Source organism: Catharus ustulatus, chromosome 1, assembly GCF_009819885.2.
Source record: "Catharus ustulatus isolate bCatUst1 chromosome 1, bCatUst1.pri.v2, whole genome shotgun sequence".
In the NCBI taxonomy this organism is placed as follows: domain Eukaryota; kingdom Metazoa; phylum Chordata; class Aves; order Passeriformes; family Turdidae; genus Catharus; species Catharus ustulatus.
This window is the reverse complement of record NC_046221.1, coordinates 112,924,474-112,941,818: the sequence shown is the minus strand read 5'-3', so window position 1 is coordinate 112,941,818 and position 17,345 is coordinate 112,924,474. Positions and strand designations below refer to the sequence as shown.

General features: G+C 39.1%; 1 protein-coding gene across 2 annotated transcripts in view; it reads left to right on the top strand.

The window, feature by feature from the left end:
• The window catches only part of OSBPL1A (oxysterol binding protein like 1A), a 75,896-nt gene that overhangs the window by 12,092 nt on the left and 46,459 nt on the right, over positions 1 to 17,345 (top strand). For both annotated transcript variants that reach the window (XM_033082827.2, XM_033082656.2), the window contains exons 5-16: positions 306 to 380; positions 1,149 to 1,260; positions 2,347 to 2,432; positions 5,607 to 5,751; positions 6,504 to 6,571; positions 6,652 to 6,696; positions 8,023 to 8,096; positions 8,173 to 8,236; positions 9,151 to 9,252; positions 10,692 to 10,814; positions 12,579 to 12,660; positions 15,249 to 15,355. In XM_033082827.2, the coding sequence (XP_032938718.1) occupies positions 306 to 380; positions 1,149 to 1,260; positions 2,347 to 2,432; positions 5,607 to 5,751; positions 6,504 to 6,571; positions 6,652 to 6,696; positions 8,023 to 8,096; positions 8,173 to 8,236; positions 9,151 to 9,252; positions 10,692 to 10,814; positions 12,579 to 12,660; positions 15,249 to 15,355 (1,083 nt within the window). The remainder of the gene's footprint in view (positions 1 to 305; positions 381 to 1,148; positions 1,261 to 2,346; positions 2,433 to 5,606; positions 5,752 to 6,503; positions 6,572 to 6,651; positions 6,697 to 8,022; positions 8,097 to 8,172; positions 8,237 to 9,150; positions 9,253 to 10,691; positions 10,815 to 12,578; positions 12,661 to 15,248; positions 15,356 to 17,345) is intronic.

The window sequence follows — 17,345 nt, the reverse complement described above, 5'->3', positions numbered from 1 at the left end:
CCCAAGCCAAACAAAAGCCAAGACAACAACAGCCCACACCCCTTGTATTAAACTTACTTTTCATGTACCCTCTTCTTTTAAAGTGTGCCTGGAAGAATGCAGGGGGCTTTTCTTTATTGAAACAATTGAGAGAATGTTGGCTACATACTTTATCTTTGTTTCCAGGATAACCGTGTTACAGTTCTGATCTGATTTGTCACAAGGTCTGCCTAAGTATCCTGTCTCCCCTTCCCCCCAGTCAGAGGGAATAGCTGTGTAGTTCCTGTTGGAAGGACATTCAGATATCTTTTGGTCTTGCTGTTTAGGCTGGTGCAGATGTGAATGTGCTGAATGACATGGGGGACACTCCACTCCATCGTGCTGCTTTCACAGGACGTAAGGTAAAGTATGGTGGCTTTTTTTAAGTCTCACTTATAGAATTATTAAGAAAGTGCTAGCAATAAGATCACTTCAAAAAGATGTTTTTACAGTGTCTAAAAATGACTTATTGTCTGTTTTGGTACAGTGTGTTCAGAAGGATTAGGCACATTGCCTAGCTTGTATAACTCTGTCCAAAAAAAAAACCGCAGAGAGAAACCACATTGTTTTAATCTTAGTAGCTTCTGGAGGGAAAGAAATCTCTTAAATTAGGACACACAGTCCCATTTGGTATCTGGAAATGCTGTTTCTTCATAGTCAATTTGAGCTAAAGAGCTTTTTATAGGCCTGTGTAATGCAACACTAGTGTGATTTTTCTTTTTCTCCTTCCCCCCCATGCCACCATTCCAAAACTAGTACTGCTTCTGTGGGTAACATCTTGGCCCTTCAGAAGGAGTGACTACTTACTGTATTGTCAAAAGAGCCAGTTGTACAATTTTCATCTGACAAATTCAGCATTCACACCAGGTACACCAGCTTTTCAGGGTCAGTCTGTTCAGCTGTACCTCCTGTTGGTTCCTCCAGCCTGACTGATGGGAGAGAAAAGGTTGCTGTCAGTCTCACTCCTCAATCTCTCTAAAACATCCCTTCCTGTTTTCGTAAGAAACCAGCGGTGGTGAGAAGCCGTTGGTTACAAAGCTCATCTTACAGGATGTCAATGGCTGGAAAACTTGATTGTGGCCTTGCAGTTACACAGACAGATAAGCAGTGTTTTTCAAATTGTTTTTCAGGAGGTGGTGATGTTACTCTTGCAACACAATGCTGATCCTTCTATTGTTAATGGCAGTGGAGAGACTGCAAAAGAAGTTACTCATGACAAAGACATAAGGAATATGTTGGAAGGTAACTTTAATAGGTCAAAGTTTGTTTTGGGGTTTTTAACATGTGTACATTCTAAAAGCTGGTTTATTTCCCTGCAAGTTACAGAAGCTCAGTTGAATTTTCTTTTTAGATTTGATTATTAGAGAGAAAATAGTAATAGTTTTTGGTTCTTGTCAGCAGTACTGATAAGTGGGGTTTTTGTGACTCAAGTATTATGAATACAAATAGCATTACTCAGGTAGCTATTTCAGTCCTACTTCAAGCCTTGCTACAGCTTTGAGTGGTACATGGGCAGTGAAAGCCTTGGCTTGCTGGAAGAGGCAGAACTCAAGAACAGTAAATGGCTTTGTGTCAACCAAATCATTAGAGAGCAAAACTCTGAAGAGTTTGCAAAGGTGACCCAGTTACAGATCAGATTTAGGACTGCTATTGCCATCTTAGACATTGTGTCAAAAGGCATAAAAAATAAAAACCCTTCCTCTTGTTTCCTCCATGGCCTCACAGGTGTCAGAGATGAGGCAGATGGTGTCCAAATACTAATCTAGTTCACTGATTATAGTTTTGGAGAGTTGAAAAACTGTTGCTTCCTGGTATTACTATGTAATACTCTTAAATACTGGTGGACTCTGTGATCACTACCACAGATTGCATGTAAGAAGTGATCTCTCTTTTGATTCTACATGCAAATCCGCAAATAACTCATTTCCACTGTTCATCTGCTGAATCATTAGACAAGAATAAAATTTTGGTAGGATGATAAGAAGAGAAGCTGAAAAGACCATAGAGAAGATCTGAGATGAGGGTGTTGCACAGTTCCCATTTTCCTTTCTACAGGGAGCGAGCTTGGTTTTAAGAGTTGAAAAAATAATAATGTATGTGTGTATATGTATACAAACTTGTACATCTTGTCAAATTCTATGTGCTTTGAACTTATTTTTGCACTGACACAGACTTTTCTGAGTAAATATTCTATTTATACCTGTCCCAAATAAATAATAATGCAAACTCTGGCTTCTCTAGGCTTGCTTTGCTATAGTTTTTTGATTACTGTACTTCATATGTACTTTACTGAGACTGACCTTACTTTTATTAATTTGTTTTTGATAGCAGTGGAAAGGACACAAGAAAGGAAGCTGGAAGAGCTCCTCTTAGGAGCAGCAAGAGAGGGGGAAACAGGGAAACTGACTGCCTTGGTAAGAATTCAAGTCAAGTGATTCAGTCCATAATCCTAATGTAACAAAATATGACTGTGTTTGCATTTCAAAGGCTGTAACTTTGGAATATTAGTGCTGTGCCCCATGTTATATCGGTAAGGTGCTGAACCCTCAAGGATTTTCCTCTTTGTTGGAGGTAACAAAACCAATGGTTTTCAACTTCTTTCGTGTTTTTGAATACTTTTGAAAAAATTACCTAGTTAATTGTAAATAGCAGTGTAATGGTTTGTGGTCTGCTGAGATAAGCTTATTATGTTATTGTGGATACGTTAGTGTCATGGATGCCTAGATTTTCACCACAGTGGGGTCTGTCTAGTCTTGAAAGCAAGCTCTTTGTCATTAGCATCCATTGTAGTTTTTAATGGGCAGTCATCTGCACAGCCGTTTCATGCTGAGCAGAAATTGAAAACTGTATGTGTGTGTGTGCACACTCACAGTAATCCCAGATGAACAGTGTGGTGGCATAGTAAGGCTGTGGCAGAAGCAGATCACAGAAACACTGGAGGGTGCCTCTGGACCTCTGGTGATCTAGTCCAGCTCCTGCTGGAGGAGCAGAATGAACTAGAACAGGTTGCTCAGGACCAGATCCAGCTGGGTTTTGAAGCATAGTCCCAGTGCTTAAACTCAAGCTTTAGAGACTCCTGAAGGGTGTCCTTGGAACTAAGACATGCAATATGGAACGGTTTCTACCTACTTAGCACCTTTTAATAATGCCTTTTCAGGCATCAAAATTCACAAATGAGAGATTTGTATATTGGGATATTTGACTTTCTTTTTTTTTTTTTTTTTTGCCTACAAGCCTGAAGTGAACACCTGTTCACAATTTACTTCCCCCTTCTAAATTTTTTTTATTCTAGCCTGAAGAGCACTTGTCTTTCTAACTCCTTGCCTGGAAATTCTTGTTAAATCTTTGGTCATCCTTGTAACTTTATTATTGGGCATTTTTGTACTGTGCTCTTTGAAAGGGACAGAGAACCAGAGCTGCACACAGCATCTAAAGTGTGGAAAAATAGTGCATTTATACACTGCACAATTGTACTAATTGCAATTAATACACTGACATAAGTGATCTGTTCTTGATTCAGATAATTTCAATACTTTTTAAATGTCTGCTGACTAATTTTTAAGCTGATGTGAAAAAAGAATCAGAAAAAAGTGACTCCTTATAAAAATCTGTCATTAAAGAACTCTGCTTTCTCTCATGTGGCATTTAACTATCCATGAGCATGTAATTCTCTCTGTGAATGTTTTTATTCCTAAGTGATTTTTTTTTTCATATTTACTGTCTTTGAGCTCTGTATATGTAAAGACAGCTATATATTGACTTCTAAAACTTTTCGAAGTATTGTCACATTTTTGACCTGGAGTCAGTTTTAAGTCAATTATTAATAGTTGTTCCTTGGAATACACTTACAACTCTATGGTGTAAACCCCTTTGACTTTCCTACCCGTAGGTTCATACCTCTGTGCGGATTTGTGTAGCTCTTCAGAACTGCCCTTTAGCTCCACAATTCCCTGTAATTTGTCTGCTGATTGTTCAGGCCTTTCTGCTCCTACTTAAATTTTTTTATTAACAAATTATTATGCTCATGAAACTTCAGCTGCTTACACGTACTTTTACTGTGACACCTAACATCAGAACATGTTATTTACTAGAAGTTAGATCTTCAGCTGCTGAATCTTAACTCGGGCTTTTTAGTCTACTTGAGGCAAAGCCAGTGTATTCTTCCTGTGAGTGCTCAAAAATTTACTGTACATCTCCTGATGTGACTGGAGAGATTTTTATCCCAGTGAGTTGATGTATGATGTATGATCTTCCAAAGACTCCCTTGTAACATGACATAAGGTGCTGAAAGCATAGGCTTAAAAGGTGTGGAGGCAAGAAGTTGGAAGAGAAAGTAAATGTGAAACAGCTGGTTGGAAAGAGCTGAAGCTTAGGAGTCCTCGGGAATGCAAGTATTTGACTACAGTGTTAATGAGGGTTTACTTCCACAAACTCCCTATTTTTGACTTTTGTTCTCTTACCAGTTGATCTGTAAACAATAGCTATAGTAGTTTATCCTTTATAGGATTATTTCTGAAGTACATACAAGTGATGTTAAATTGTGGCCATGGGAATTCTGTTACTATGGAGTACTTTTTCTAAGATAGCATATGCCTATTGTGAGTACTTAAACCGAGTTTCTCAAAAGTTGTTGTCATGCCCTTGTGACTCTGGTTTCCTAAGGCTGCTTATCAGTACCTTAGCCTTTCTATTAGGGCACTCCCATCTTGTTGCTTGTGAGCTTTAGTGGCTGATAGTGCATGAAACAGTTTGAGTTGGAAGGGACCAGTGCATGAAATGGTTTGGGCTGGAAGGGACTCTACAGACCATTCAGTCCAACCCCCATGTACACATCCAGTAGCCACATATTTAAGTAGAAGTGTCGTGGTGTTTTAGGGTAGTTAGCAGTGTCATGCTTAATGACCCTTCTCTTTGAAGGGGTCAGTTTCTCAAAACATTTATATTGTGTACAAGTAACAGTTTGTGTTGTTTTTCTGTTAGTTTGTTTTTTCCTGGTTACATAGCTATTTTTATCTTAATAGACTACAGAATGCAGCAAAACTGTTTGTGCAGCAGATTACCTGTACTAGGAGCTCTAAATGGCCTAGGATATCTGGCATTGAAACTGGCAGGTCTGCCACCCTTCAGTACAGAATTCTTACTCTCTGAAACAGGGTGGCTGCGCATTTTTTTCTGGATTTGGCACTGGCCTGTGCTAACTTCTGTGCTGTGCCTGGGAGTCTTCTATGAAGAACAGCAGATTTTTGACATTAGAATTGGGCAGGGCCATTCTAGCACATAAATGACTGAACTGCAGTACTGGGCAACTTCCCCTGGCAGTGTGCAGTTGAACAGAAAAATGTGTTCATATTGTGCAGCAGAGGTGGAAGGGGTATAACAAGCAAAATACTGAAGCTCCTTACTCCAGCTGAATGTCTTGTTTGATTGTTGCAGTCCTTGCCCTTGTCATAACACTTGCTCAATGCCCTCTTTGTTGCCAGAGCTACACTAAGGATCCTAGTTAAGAACGACTAATTTTCAAAAGAGAGAATATGGCATCTGGAGAGGGGGAAAAACTGATAAATAAGCAGAACTTTTTTTTTTTCCAGTTAAACAAGCGCAAGCCACCTGATATCAACTGTACAGATCAGATGGGGAACACACCCTTGCACTGTGCAGCATACCGTGCTCATAAGCACTGTGCATTGAAGCTTCTAAAAAATGGAGCAGATCCTAAAATAAAAAACAAAAATGGTGAGTACAAGATGAAAAATGTGTTAGTTAAATGTTAAGTGGTGACACAAATTCAACGTTTTCTGTAAACTGTGTTGCTTTATTACACAGTGTTCAGGGAAAATCCTACAGTGCTTTACAAGGTTTGTGTCACTAATAAAGAAAGATAATCGGTGACTAGATTGCAAGAGGCTGAGGAACTGTAGCAAAATACTTAATGTATGTCCTTTTTTTTTTTCCCAAACTTATCCATTTCTGGAAAATTTACTGACTATGTTAACAGTGAAGTGTGCCTGGCTTTTGTTTTCTTGATGCTAAACGTTGAACACAGGTAACAAAAAAAAGGCAAGATTGAAACTGTGGCAACACAAAGTGACTCCTCAGAAGAAAGCTTCTAATGAAACCAAAAAGCAGAAAACTTGATACAGATGTTATTTATGCAAACTGTGTTCTTGCCCTCTGTTTAAAGATGCCTCTGTCTTGGTATTTATGAGTGTCCTAAACTGGTTATTATATATGGAAGCTAAAAACAAATTTACATCATTAAGGACAAAGGGCTTGGGCTCTCTGCAGTTAGTAGAACTCTGATGAGCAATGCAGTGCTTAAAGTTCAATACCTTTTTTTAGTCTTCTGCCCCTGAGGAGGTGATGTTCCCCAATTCCAAGTAAGTGTAGATGCTTGGAGACCAAACTGATGTGTAAAGAGTGTTAATTATTTTAAAGTACATCATTATTTGCATCAAATTCTTCTGCTTTGTCTTGTGACTAAACAGATCAGACACCCCTTGATCTAGCCCAAGGTGCAGAAATGAAACTGATACTGGCAGGTAAAACTGGAAAGGTAAGAACTTTTGTATCAATTTAAAATGCCAAGGCTGTCTAGTTGAAGCTATTCCTATATGAGCTTTAATTTCTGTGCAGGTTGTCAACAAACCCCTGAGACGATATGAAGGTCTCCTATGGAAGGTATGGCTTATTTCCTTTTCCAAAATAGTTTGTAAGATTTCAAAGTATGTCAGTATGTCCTTTCTCTGTATTTCAGTGATAACTGATGAATGAAGGAATTTTTAAGTAGTACTTAATAGTAATTTAGTCTAATATGGATAGATGGGCTGGCTGAGTGCAGCAGCTACTAGATTCATGGTACCCTGATCTTAATCACAGTCACTAAAATCTCTATTTCTTGGTAATTTTTGTGGCAAAGCTTCACTGTGATAAGGCTTTTTTCTTTGTCTGTGTGGTGGACAAAATGCTTTTTGTTTTTTCTTTCCTTAATAGATTACTTTGATAATCTGTGACTGATACATTGTCTTTAAGGAACTGTGACTGATATTTTGCCATCATCTTCTGAAAATTTTAAAACTTAGTGGGAAGGTGGCATTCCAAAAGTTTAAAAAGGTCTACATAAATGCTTAATTATGTTGATTAATGATTTCTTTAAAGTTTTCTTCAGTGTGAATATTCCTATGTCACAATTGTAATATAAGGAACTGTTCTTAAATGAGAACTGTGTACTAAAGCTTGAGAAGGATAAAATGTTGTAGTTGGATATCTCAATGTGTTTTGTTTCTCATAGAATTGTGTGGTTACCAACAATTCCTGTAATATTAAAAAGTGCAACATTTTAGTATTTCAATTCTTACTGAATAGCAGGCTCAACTTTTATCTTTAGGTAATTCCAAAAACAAGAGTAGTGCTGCAATTGTAAAATTGCTATTGTTGCTATGGTCATCAGGATATTCAGAACCGGATAGGTTTTTATAATGTTCACTAGTTTTAAGTGTTAAGGAAGCTTCTTTGCCTGACTATGCAGGAGTCACTGTCCATTACACTTCTTCCACCAGAGACTTTTAACTGTTGGGACCAAAGCCCCTTTGCAGCTTGGCTCCCTAAACTCACCACACTCAGACAAGGTTTCCTTACCAGCTTGACTCTTGGTTTCCCACAGCTGAGTCTCAGATGTCTGGATCCTTACTTTAATCATTGTGCAATAACAAAATAGCAGCTTGAGCTGGTGCTTCTGAGGAGGTACCTGAACCAAGGAACCCCTGGGATTTTCTGCCCTTACAGTCTAAGTGTGTAAAAGTCTGGGGTCTTCCTGCTGAGTCCTCAGCTTCTGATGCCACAAGTCCCAGTGCCCTTGGCTAAACAAGGGGTCATTGTCACTTCATGGTCTCTTGCCTCAGGCTCCTACCACCCAGAGCTCAGTTCTGCAGCCTGCAGCTCACGCTGAGTTATCTGTACTAAAAGTATTATGTTAAGGTAACCTGGTCATTTTTTTTCCCCTTTTAGAACTCACGATTTTTTGGTTGGAGACTCTACTGGGTAGTTCTAGAACATGGAGTGCTTTCCTGGTATCGGAGACAGTAAGTTCTGTGTTTAAATTTCTGAAAAGCTATTTAAATAATTCCTGTCTTCACTAAATCTCTTCTTCTTTCAAAGAGCTGATGCAGTGAATAATGATCATCGTCAGGGATGCAAGCATCTAACACAAGCTGTCTGCACGGTAGGAATGTGTTGTAACTACTGAGTTGGTTTTTTTATGTTCCATTGTATTCCATTCCTGGTTAATGAGAACTTCTGCTGGGTTGGTTACCCAATCTTTGTTATAAAATAGGGAGAAAGCTTGTGCTGTTGAAAGAAATGCTTGTTCCTGTGCAGCAAAGTATTCTTTTATGTAAAGTGGCCATAAAGCTCCCTCACTTGCTTCTAAAGTCTTGAAGATTTAGACACACAAGGCATCCTGAAAGCAGACTGGGTTGATTTGAAGCATGTGATCTGGAACAGCCAGAGCTCCAGTTCCTCCTTAGCTGTCCCTGGCTGCTTGTGACCAATTGCATAACTTAAGCTGATCTCAGTTGAAAGGCTGACATCAATTTTGAAGTTGACGTTTGGAAAACTTCCCTGATTTCCATTGTGCTTGTGGGAATCCATTTTAGAAGGGGTGAACAGAGAAAACAAAGGCCAGGTGTCATTTAAAATGCCCAGGAAGATGAAGCATTTAAGAAAAATGCATATAAGATAATTTCCGTATTTCTATAACTGCCCTGTTCTAGTTTGGCACTGCAAATTCTGTTAAACTGCACTTATATATGCACTCATTGTGTGGAAAAGTGACTTGCTTTTCAGTATTGAAAAATTCCTTAATATTGGTGATCTTGAGCTGTTGTGGAGGTTTTGTCTGAATCAAGCAGTACAAATAAATACAAGTACAATATTTAGACATAAGAACCTCTGTATTACTATTCATAACATAATGGCACACTTTGGAAAACTGTTCTGGCCAAGGTTTTTGTAAATTACAATTACTTGGATCAAAACTGAGGCAAAAACTTCTGAGTTAATCATAATTTTTTACTTCGTTTGCACTTAATTTTGTTTTCTGAATGAAAATTTTGTGTTTTCTCCATCTTGCTCTAGGTAAAATCTACAGACAGTTGCTTCTTTTCTGTCAGATGTTTTGATGACACTGTTCATCGTTTCAAGATTCCTAAAAATAGCCTTCCTTCTCAAACTAGAGAGGTAATAATGACTCTTTATCAAATGCATTAAAATACCACAACTACTGTAATGAATTATTGCCCACTACTTGCTATGGATGCATTAGTAGCAGCATGTTTCATATTTTGATCATCAGGACTTGGAAGCTTAAGTGCAGATATTAAGTCTTTTAGCATGGTTATAGATTAAACAATAAAAAATGGACCCATTGTAATTATCTCTTCTTTAAAATAAGTTCTACTTTGTTTTCCAGTTCTGTGCCTGTATTATGCCCTGTTACCTACCTTTCTGTTTTTCATTCACTTTTCCATGTGGTGAATTTCTATTGCAACCTCCTGTTGCACTTTTATAGTTCACTATCCCAAACAAAAGAATGCTTAATGGCACATTCTACTCTTAACCATACTCCCAGATGACCTAATAAATTATATTTTCTGAAAAGGTGTATCTGAAACAAGAGAAAAATTTTTTAGGGCTGTTTGTAGTATATTCACTGTTGTACTTCTACAGGTGTACTAACTAGAGATGGAGTTGGGGTGGAGCAACTGGAGTGCTGGAGTGCGGTGTCCAGTTTTGGGCTTCTCACAACAAGAGAGATACAAATATACTAAAGAGAACCTAACAAAGGGTCATTAAGGTGATTGAAGGGATCAGAGCATCACTTTTACTAGGAAAAGCTGAGAGAGCTGGGACTACTCAGTTTGGAGAAGGAGAGGCTCAGGGAAGCTTGTCTAAGTATGTGAATGCCTGAGGAGAGATACAAAGAGGGACAGAGCTAGATTCTTTTCAGCAGTGCCTGGTAACAGGACCAGAGGCAATGGGCACAAACTGAAGCACAGGGATTTCTCTCTGGACATGCGAAAAAAGTGTGAGGATGACCATGCACTGGCACAGGGGGCCCAGAGCAGTTGTAGAATCTCAATCCTTGAAGATTTTCAAAAGCCATCTAGACGTCCTGGCCAACCAGCTCTAGGTGGACCTTCTTGAGCAGAAGGGTTGGACTAGATGACCTTCAGAGGTCTCTGCCAGCCTCCGTGATCCAATGAAGAGGAAAAAAATCTACTTCTTAATTATGATAGTACTTGAGGTTTTCTGCACAGAGTTTGTCATGTATGAGAAGGCAGACTTTGTCACGAGGACCGAACAGAAACCCAAAGATGGAAAATATATTCCCTACAGTCTTTTAATTAATAATATTTTTTTAATGTGACCTTGGGTAGACTAAGGAGTGGGTTACATTTGTTCTTAAGGGTTAATAAGTTAAGTCTATGGTACTCTGCCCACAGAGTATTCCATCTGCATTACATATTACATTTTCTAACAATCTATTTCTTGCCTATTGAGATTTCCCATTTTACTAATGACCGTTTATATAAAGAGAAAATTTTGTTGTTCTGCTTACATGATACTTTGTTTTGGGGATGACCTCTGAAATGTTTAAATTTTTTTCTCCTTTCCAGAGTTGGCTGGAAGCGATAGAAGACCACTCTGCATATAGCACTCACTACTGCACACAGGAACAGCTGAGTAGTGATGATGAAGATGATGCAGTATCTGTTACAGACCTACAAGACACTCTGAAAGTATGTGCTGAATACTTAATTGGCTCATGCATCTGGGCAGTTGCAGATTAGTATTGTTTTGTGTTGACATACTTCAATATACCTTTGACTAAAAGGGATAATTCCTCCCATGGATGTATAAATGCTGCTTGTGTTTGCATTGCTTCCTGTCATGTATTCCTGCTCAGACTGTGTGGCTAAAATTACATTTATCATATCTACAGGGCTGTGATTTCACTTTTGCCAGCACTTACTTCTGTAAGATAGAAAGCTGTTTGAGAGTTTCAGCCAGGAGAGGGAGCCTTGTGTACTGTACTTGTTATCTTCCAGTCTGGTGTCACCAAAGCTAACCCACATCGGGCTCTGCCTCTACAGAACAGGCAATGAAGTGTTGTAGAAACAATCTTTTATCACCTCAGATCACATCAAATGCACTGTACAATGATTGATCATACCCACAGTGGAAATGAGTAGTCTTCGGTAATTCTAGCATTCAGCTCGTGATTCTTGCTAAAACCTGCTATTTTAAGGGAAAGTTGATGCTGCAGTGCAAAAATCTTCATGTGGCTAAACTCAAAGCGGCTTGTACCATTCCTTTTAATACAAGAATTTAAAGTAGCTCATGGCATAGCAGAGGTGGGAAGATTACTGGCCGTGGCAGTCCCCAGCAACCTAGAGAAAATGGTATTATTTAGTAGGTAGCAGTGCACTTGAAGCCCAGAAGACCAACTGCATCCTGGGGCACATTAAAAGCAGAGTGGCCAGCAGGGCAAGGGAGATGGTTCTGTCCTTCTCTTCTGCTTTCATGAGACCCCACCTGGAGTGCTACATCCAGCTCTGAGTCCTCAGCACAAGAAAGATGTGAACATGTTGGCCCAGAGGAGGGCCACAAAGGTGGTCACCAGGAATGAATGAACATCTCTCCTTTGAAGACAGGCTGAGAGAGCTGGAGAAGCAAAGGCTTCAGGGAGACCTCACTGTGGCCTTCCAGTTCTTAAAGGTGGCTTGCAAGAAAGAGGGGGAGTGACTTTTTACACAGGCCAGCTGTGTAATAGTGATTACACACTAGATGTAGTTGTGATAGTGGGAAGAGGAGAGATTTTATGTAGATATTGGGAAAAAATTCTTTACCCAGAGGGTGGTGAGGCACTGGAACAGCTTGCCCAGAGACACTGTGGATACCTTGTCCCTGGAGGTATTCCAGGCCAAGTTGGATGGGGCTCTGAGCAACCTGGGCCAGTGCAAGGTGTGGTTGGCCAGGGACTCCAACTAGATGGTCTTTAACGTCCCTTCCAACCCAAGCCATTCTATGGTTTTATGATAACTCCATGTTTGAATGTGGGCTTGAAATATGATCTTGGGGTTGGTTTCTGTATGTCACTATACTTGCCAGTTATCAGTTAACCTATGAATGTTCTTATTTTGTCCTTAAGTTTCTCAAAGAACAAGCACTTGTACTTCCCAGATTTTTAACCTGCACGATAAAGAACGAGGGAAAGAGCAAAAGCGGCATGTACAACAAAGCTTTGGGGGTTACTTTGCTACATTAAATTAAACAAAATCTGGTCAGTGATAAAATATTCATAAATATTCTGTTTGCTTGTGTGTCTTTAAAGGTAGTTTAAGTAATTTGTTTCAGTTTTAATGTATCAGTCTCTGGGCTGGGAATCTTTGCTAAGATTTAATGCTGTCTAAATTTTAAAATTTCAGTATGGTAAAAAAAGTAAACATACACTTTCCTTAGAACAAGGCCCTTCTGAACTAGCTATTATTGTTGTCTTTCAGAAAGCACAAACATGCCAACAAAGACTCAGTAAAGAGGTGTCAGACTTCCTTGCAATGGTTAAATCTTTGGATGCTACAAAAGGTAAAGCTTATTCATTTGAAATGTAGTTTTCTACCCAGCAACTAATTTTTTTCTTTTTAACAGGATGCTTTTATTTCCCTGAAATCAAATTTTCACGAGCTTGAAAATAGAGGACAATTTTCCCCATGGAAAAAGATTGAAATAAAGTAGCAGTATAGTAATTGCTAGCAATTAAGATTTTAGATTTGGAGAAACAACTAAGAAGTATGCTGATTGAAAGAAATTTTATTAGCAGCTGTAAATGCAGTGAAACTGCCTCTAGCTATAGTCCTTATTGAGTAATATCATAAAAATATAACACAGGAGTCCACTTGTAAGATTTTTTTTAAGAAGTCTGCAGTTGATGGCTTATTGTAGTGCGTAAGTGTCTCTTTGCAGGTACAAAGAGCTGTGAAATCACAAAACTATACAGGCAACTGGAGGCATGGTACAATGGGACATATTCCACAGATGTTGCCAGGACTTTTATGGCAGATTTGAACTTCTCAGGTTTCATTTCAAGTTATAATTATTAACATGTACCTGGATTTTTGTAGCATAACTGCTAAAATATATCACAGGCATTAAGATGCTAGAGGTTTGTACTTTTTAAAATTAAATGCCTTAAACACATACAGAAGTTGTTTGTGTATTAAACTCACAAGGAGTTCTGTAGGAACATCTAACTGTTGGTCCTTTGGGCCTGAGTCCTAGTTACATATTGTGGTTAAAATTATGAAGCTCAGATTAGAGAACAAGTTGTTTATCTACACAGATCTCTAGTTTGTAGTAGAATACCAGTTTTGAAAAGAAAAAAGTTCTTTCATCCCTGTGCCTTTGCAAAAGCAGGCTAAAATACAGCTTTTTCTCCACATGCTACTGAGATGCTACTGAGATGTCTGTGATGTTACCCTGTCTTTTTTCATAAGCTGAATTTTTACCAAATTTTTATTTCACAAGGCAGAGGGACATATCATAATGTATATGAGTGTCTTATTGTGAAGCTTTTGTAATTACTATTACAGTAAAACTGATTTTTTCACAAAAAACTCAGTTTGAAAATTAATATAAGGTGGATAAATTCCCTTTGGTAGCTATAGAGGCAGTTTCCCTGACTCCAATGTGCTAACCTGAAGGACCAGTGAGGTTCTTTTTTAAACAAGAAAAACATTTTTAAAAACGAGATGCATACCTTAAACAACCAATGGCCATAGTAAAGCAAAAGCAAAATCATATGTCATTCCTAGAAACTGCTAGTCTTGGCCAATAGCAGTAAAAGTTCCTGTTTTCCTTCCGATGAATGTTTGCAACTTGCAAGGTCAATGAACTCTTTCTGTAACTTCTATAGGTTGTAACAGACAACTGCTCTAGTTCTCCCATTGTTGTGATATTTTTAAAGCATTTGAATCCTCTGGCTCTAGAAGAGTGTAGATTTCAGAGTTAAAGCCCTTCTGTGTGGAGATGTCCCTAAAAACGTTTGAGTAATATAAAAGTGGCTATGTTGGCACCTGATACTTAAAATTCTTTCCCTGTTTCAACATGCTGTTCAGAGTCCAGTTGTCTTTGAGACTTATGCATCTTTTATATTACAAAAAAAGATGTCTCCTGCACTCAGTGTACTGCCCCTCCTTCTAGAGGCTGTTCTTAGTAGCTGCTCTAAGAGTCAATTGTGAGCTCTGGTATCAGAGACCACAATTACTGTGTGGATATGTAATGTATCTTGAACTGCATATGCAGTACAAGCTAAAAAATAAATTCAGGTACAGGCACTGATGGATCTCTTAATCTTCAGTGGTGTGACATAAGCTTGAAGCACCTGTGTTACTGTTAATGGTGTCAACTGATACTGGAGTCTGCAGGCACTAAATGTTGCAATTATTTTAATTGCAACAACTTCCTGAGAAAATGGTTTACTTGATTTCCGAGGAATTGCTGCACATCCCAAAACTTCACGGACTGACTCAAATAATTTCTACCAGCTGATTGAGTTATCATCATTTCCTGCTGGCTCTAGACATGCAGTCCCTTCTGTAAATGGTAATAGAAGTCAGGATATGACATGACAAGCTCTACTTACACATGAGTCCATGAAAATAAGACCTTCCCCTTTAATTGTTCAGTGTGTTTGTAGTTACAACTCCATCTATTTTTTTCAAACCTAAATTTACAGCTGCACTGAGCACTGTGGTAAGCTCTTTCTCTTCTGTATAATACATGCCAGAAGGCAAAAAAAATCTACATTTTACACTTTTGTTTATCTTAAACCACTGCAGAGTCCTTTTTATTTAAGTTCTGTCATCTGAAGTTTTAAAATCTAGAAAGTGGTTAAAAGAAGATTGTTGCTAGTCCCTTTTCCAGTGTTCTGCTGCCATGGCTTACTGCCTCTGCTTTCTAAACCATGCTGAAAGAGAAACTCTATCTATTCATGCGCCTCTTATACCAGAACTAGGGAAAGGAGGCAAAAATAACCCTCCCACAGATCTTGCAGTGCACCAGCCTTCCTGCAGCATGTGAATGTTATGCCTGCATTACTTAGAGGAAAAAATAATTAAAAGAATCCCATAGCTGACAATGTCCTTCTGACATTACTAATATTTTTGTGCTTTCAGGAATATCTTCTCCCCTCCTGCAGAAAGTTGATGTGGTCTCTGAAGTATCCCAAGAAACATGTGAGGCTCTGGCTGAGTGCCTCAACCTATTCACAAAGCAAGAAGGGGTATGTACGCTGCGTAGGTCTATAAAGGGTTGAACAACTTAGCATATCTGGCTAGTCTGCTTAACCTGTTACAAAAATAAATACACAAACCCATACAACCTCGTTGCTGGTAAGCTGTCCTTTTGCATACTGAATGGTGTGAAAATTCATTCTCTAGAGAGGGTAGGTATATGCCTTGGCAAAAGGATGTTTTAGTATTTGGGTATTCCAAAAAGAGATATTTTGGTAACAAGCTATTGCTTGCAATGTTCAAACTGAATGCTTGAATTCAATAAAGCTGTTGCTTTGCTGATTTGAAGGTCAAAATATTGAGAAAATTAGTCTTCAGATTTTTTTTTTTTACTAACTAACTGAAATGTTGAATAATATTGCTTCGGAGTGTATTTTTCAGACCATGTGCTTAGTGGGTGTGCAAATGCTATTTGTTGAACTTCTGGCTTTCCCAGTAACAAATACCTTGTATAGTGTTAAACATAATGCAAACACTTCAATTTGGGAATATATGTCAAATTCACTAGCTCCTAGAGTAGGAGTACTGGTCTTTTTCTTCCTTCTTGAAGATGCCCTGGTACCATGGAATAAACTTGTCTTCCAAAACTGTGGTAACTATAATCTCTGGGTTAGGCTCTTGCTCTACTGTCATCAGTAAGCCATGTTTCAAAATGAGGTTTGTGTTGGTGCTGTTAGTCTTCTAGTTATTTAACAGTGAGCCACAAACACTGGCTCCATTGTCTAGGTTTGGGTTTTTTTTCATTCCTTTCCAAGTCCTTTGTCTCCAGTCACGAGTCTTTTAGACTTACTTAAGTTCTAGCAGAGTGAAGCAAGCATTGCGTTTTTTTTTTTACATTGAGTTTTTTCCTTAAGAAAGTCTGATATTAAAGTTGCCAGCTTCATTTGGAGATGAGGGGGAAATGGTTACAACAGTGGGTGTATAGTGTTAGTTAGTATTCCTTAATTGTGTTGGCATCTTGCTTCAAGCCGGACTAAAATAGCTTTCCAGAGTGGAGTATGGCAGAACATATGGTGAATTTGTAATTTCACCTTACTTGAACTTGAATAGTCTCAGTAGGTGTAATAGAGGCTTTATTTTAATCTGGAAGCACATAGATTTGGGCACAGAGGGATAGGCTGAGATGTGAACTTGATTTTCCACCATAGCTAGTGAAGTCAGTCAGTCATGACAGGGAGAAGGTGTGATCCTGGAGAGTTTTTTGTCTTGGTATTTTTAAACTTCAAACTATTGAGCTCAGGAATATAGTGCAGGCTTTTAAAGATGCAATGATCTCTTTGTAAGACTTGCAGCTTTCCAAGAAGCTACATTCATTGATCATTACTGTTCTTAAACCCACAGCATTTGTTGTCCTTTATAAGTCAGGGCCCTGTTATTTCCTGTTCAGTGTTGATTTCTAGACTGTTGTTTTGTTAGCATTTGAAAAGCAATATATATAACCTTGTACATATCCCATGAAATCTGGTTATCTCTAGAATTAATTTTCTCAAGCCTGGTGCTTTTTTATCCTGCCTCTTTAACGAGTGTTCTTTTTCCCTCTAATTTAAATTGTCAGCATACCAGAAGCTATTGCTTGACTAATGAGGAGAGGCTCCTCACTTCAGTAAGGATAGCTGCAGTGAGCGCACTTTTGGCTCTCTAGAGAAAACTTTATTTAGTGTTACAATTGCCAAAGCACGGTGATAAGTAGCATAATCGCGCAGTCCGCAGATGAAACTGCTAGCGCAGCGCTAAAACAGACAGCTTCAGCCGTCTTCCACTTGCGCTAGAAATGGTGCAGGAGCGCGATCTCCGGTGGCTCCGTGTGCCCGCCGCTTCTCCTGGCCGCCGGTGCGGCCGTGCGGGGCTCGCTGTGCGCGGTGGGGCGGGGCCGCGGGGGCTCCGCGCTGGCCGCTCCGCGCCGGGAAAGGCGTGACCTCCCCGCTCCAAGCCGCGGGAGCGGCCGTGACGCCGCAGAGCCGGGAGCGGGGGGCGGGGGGA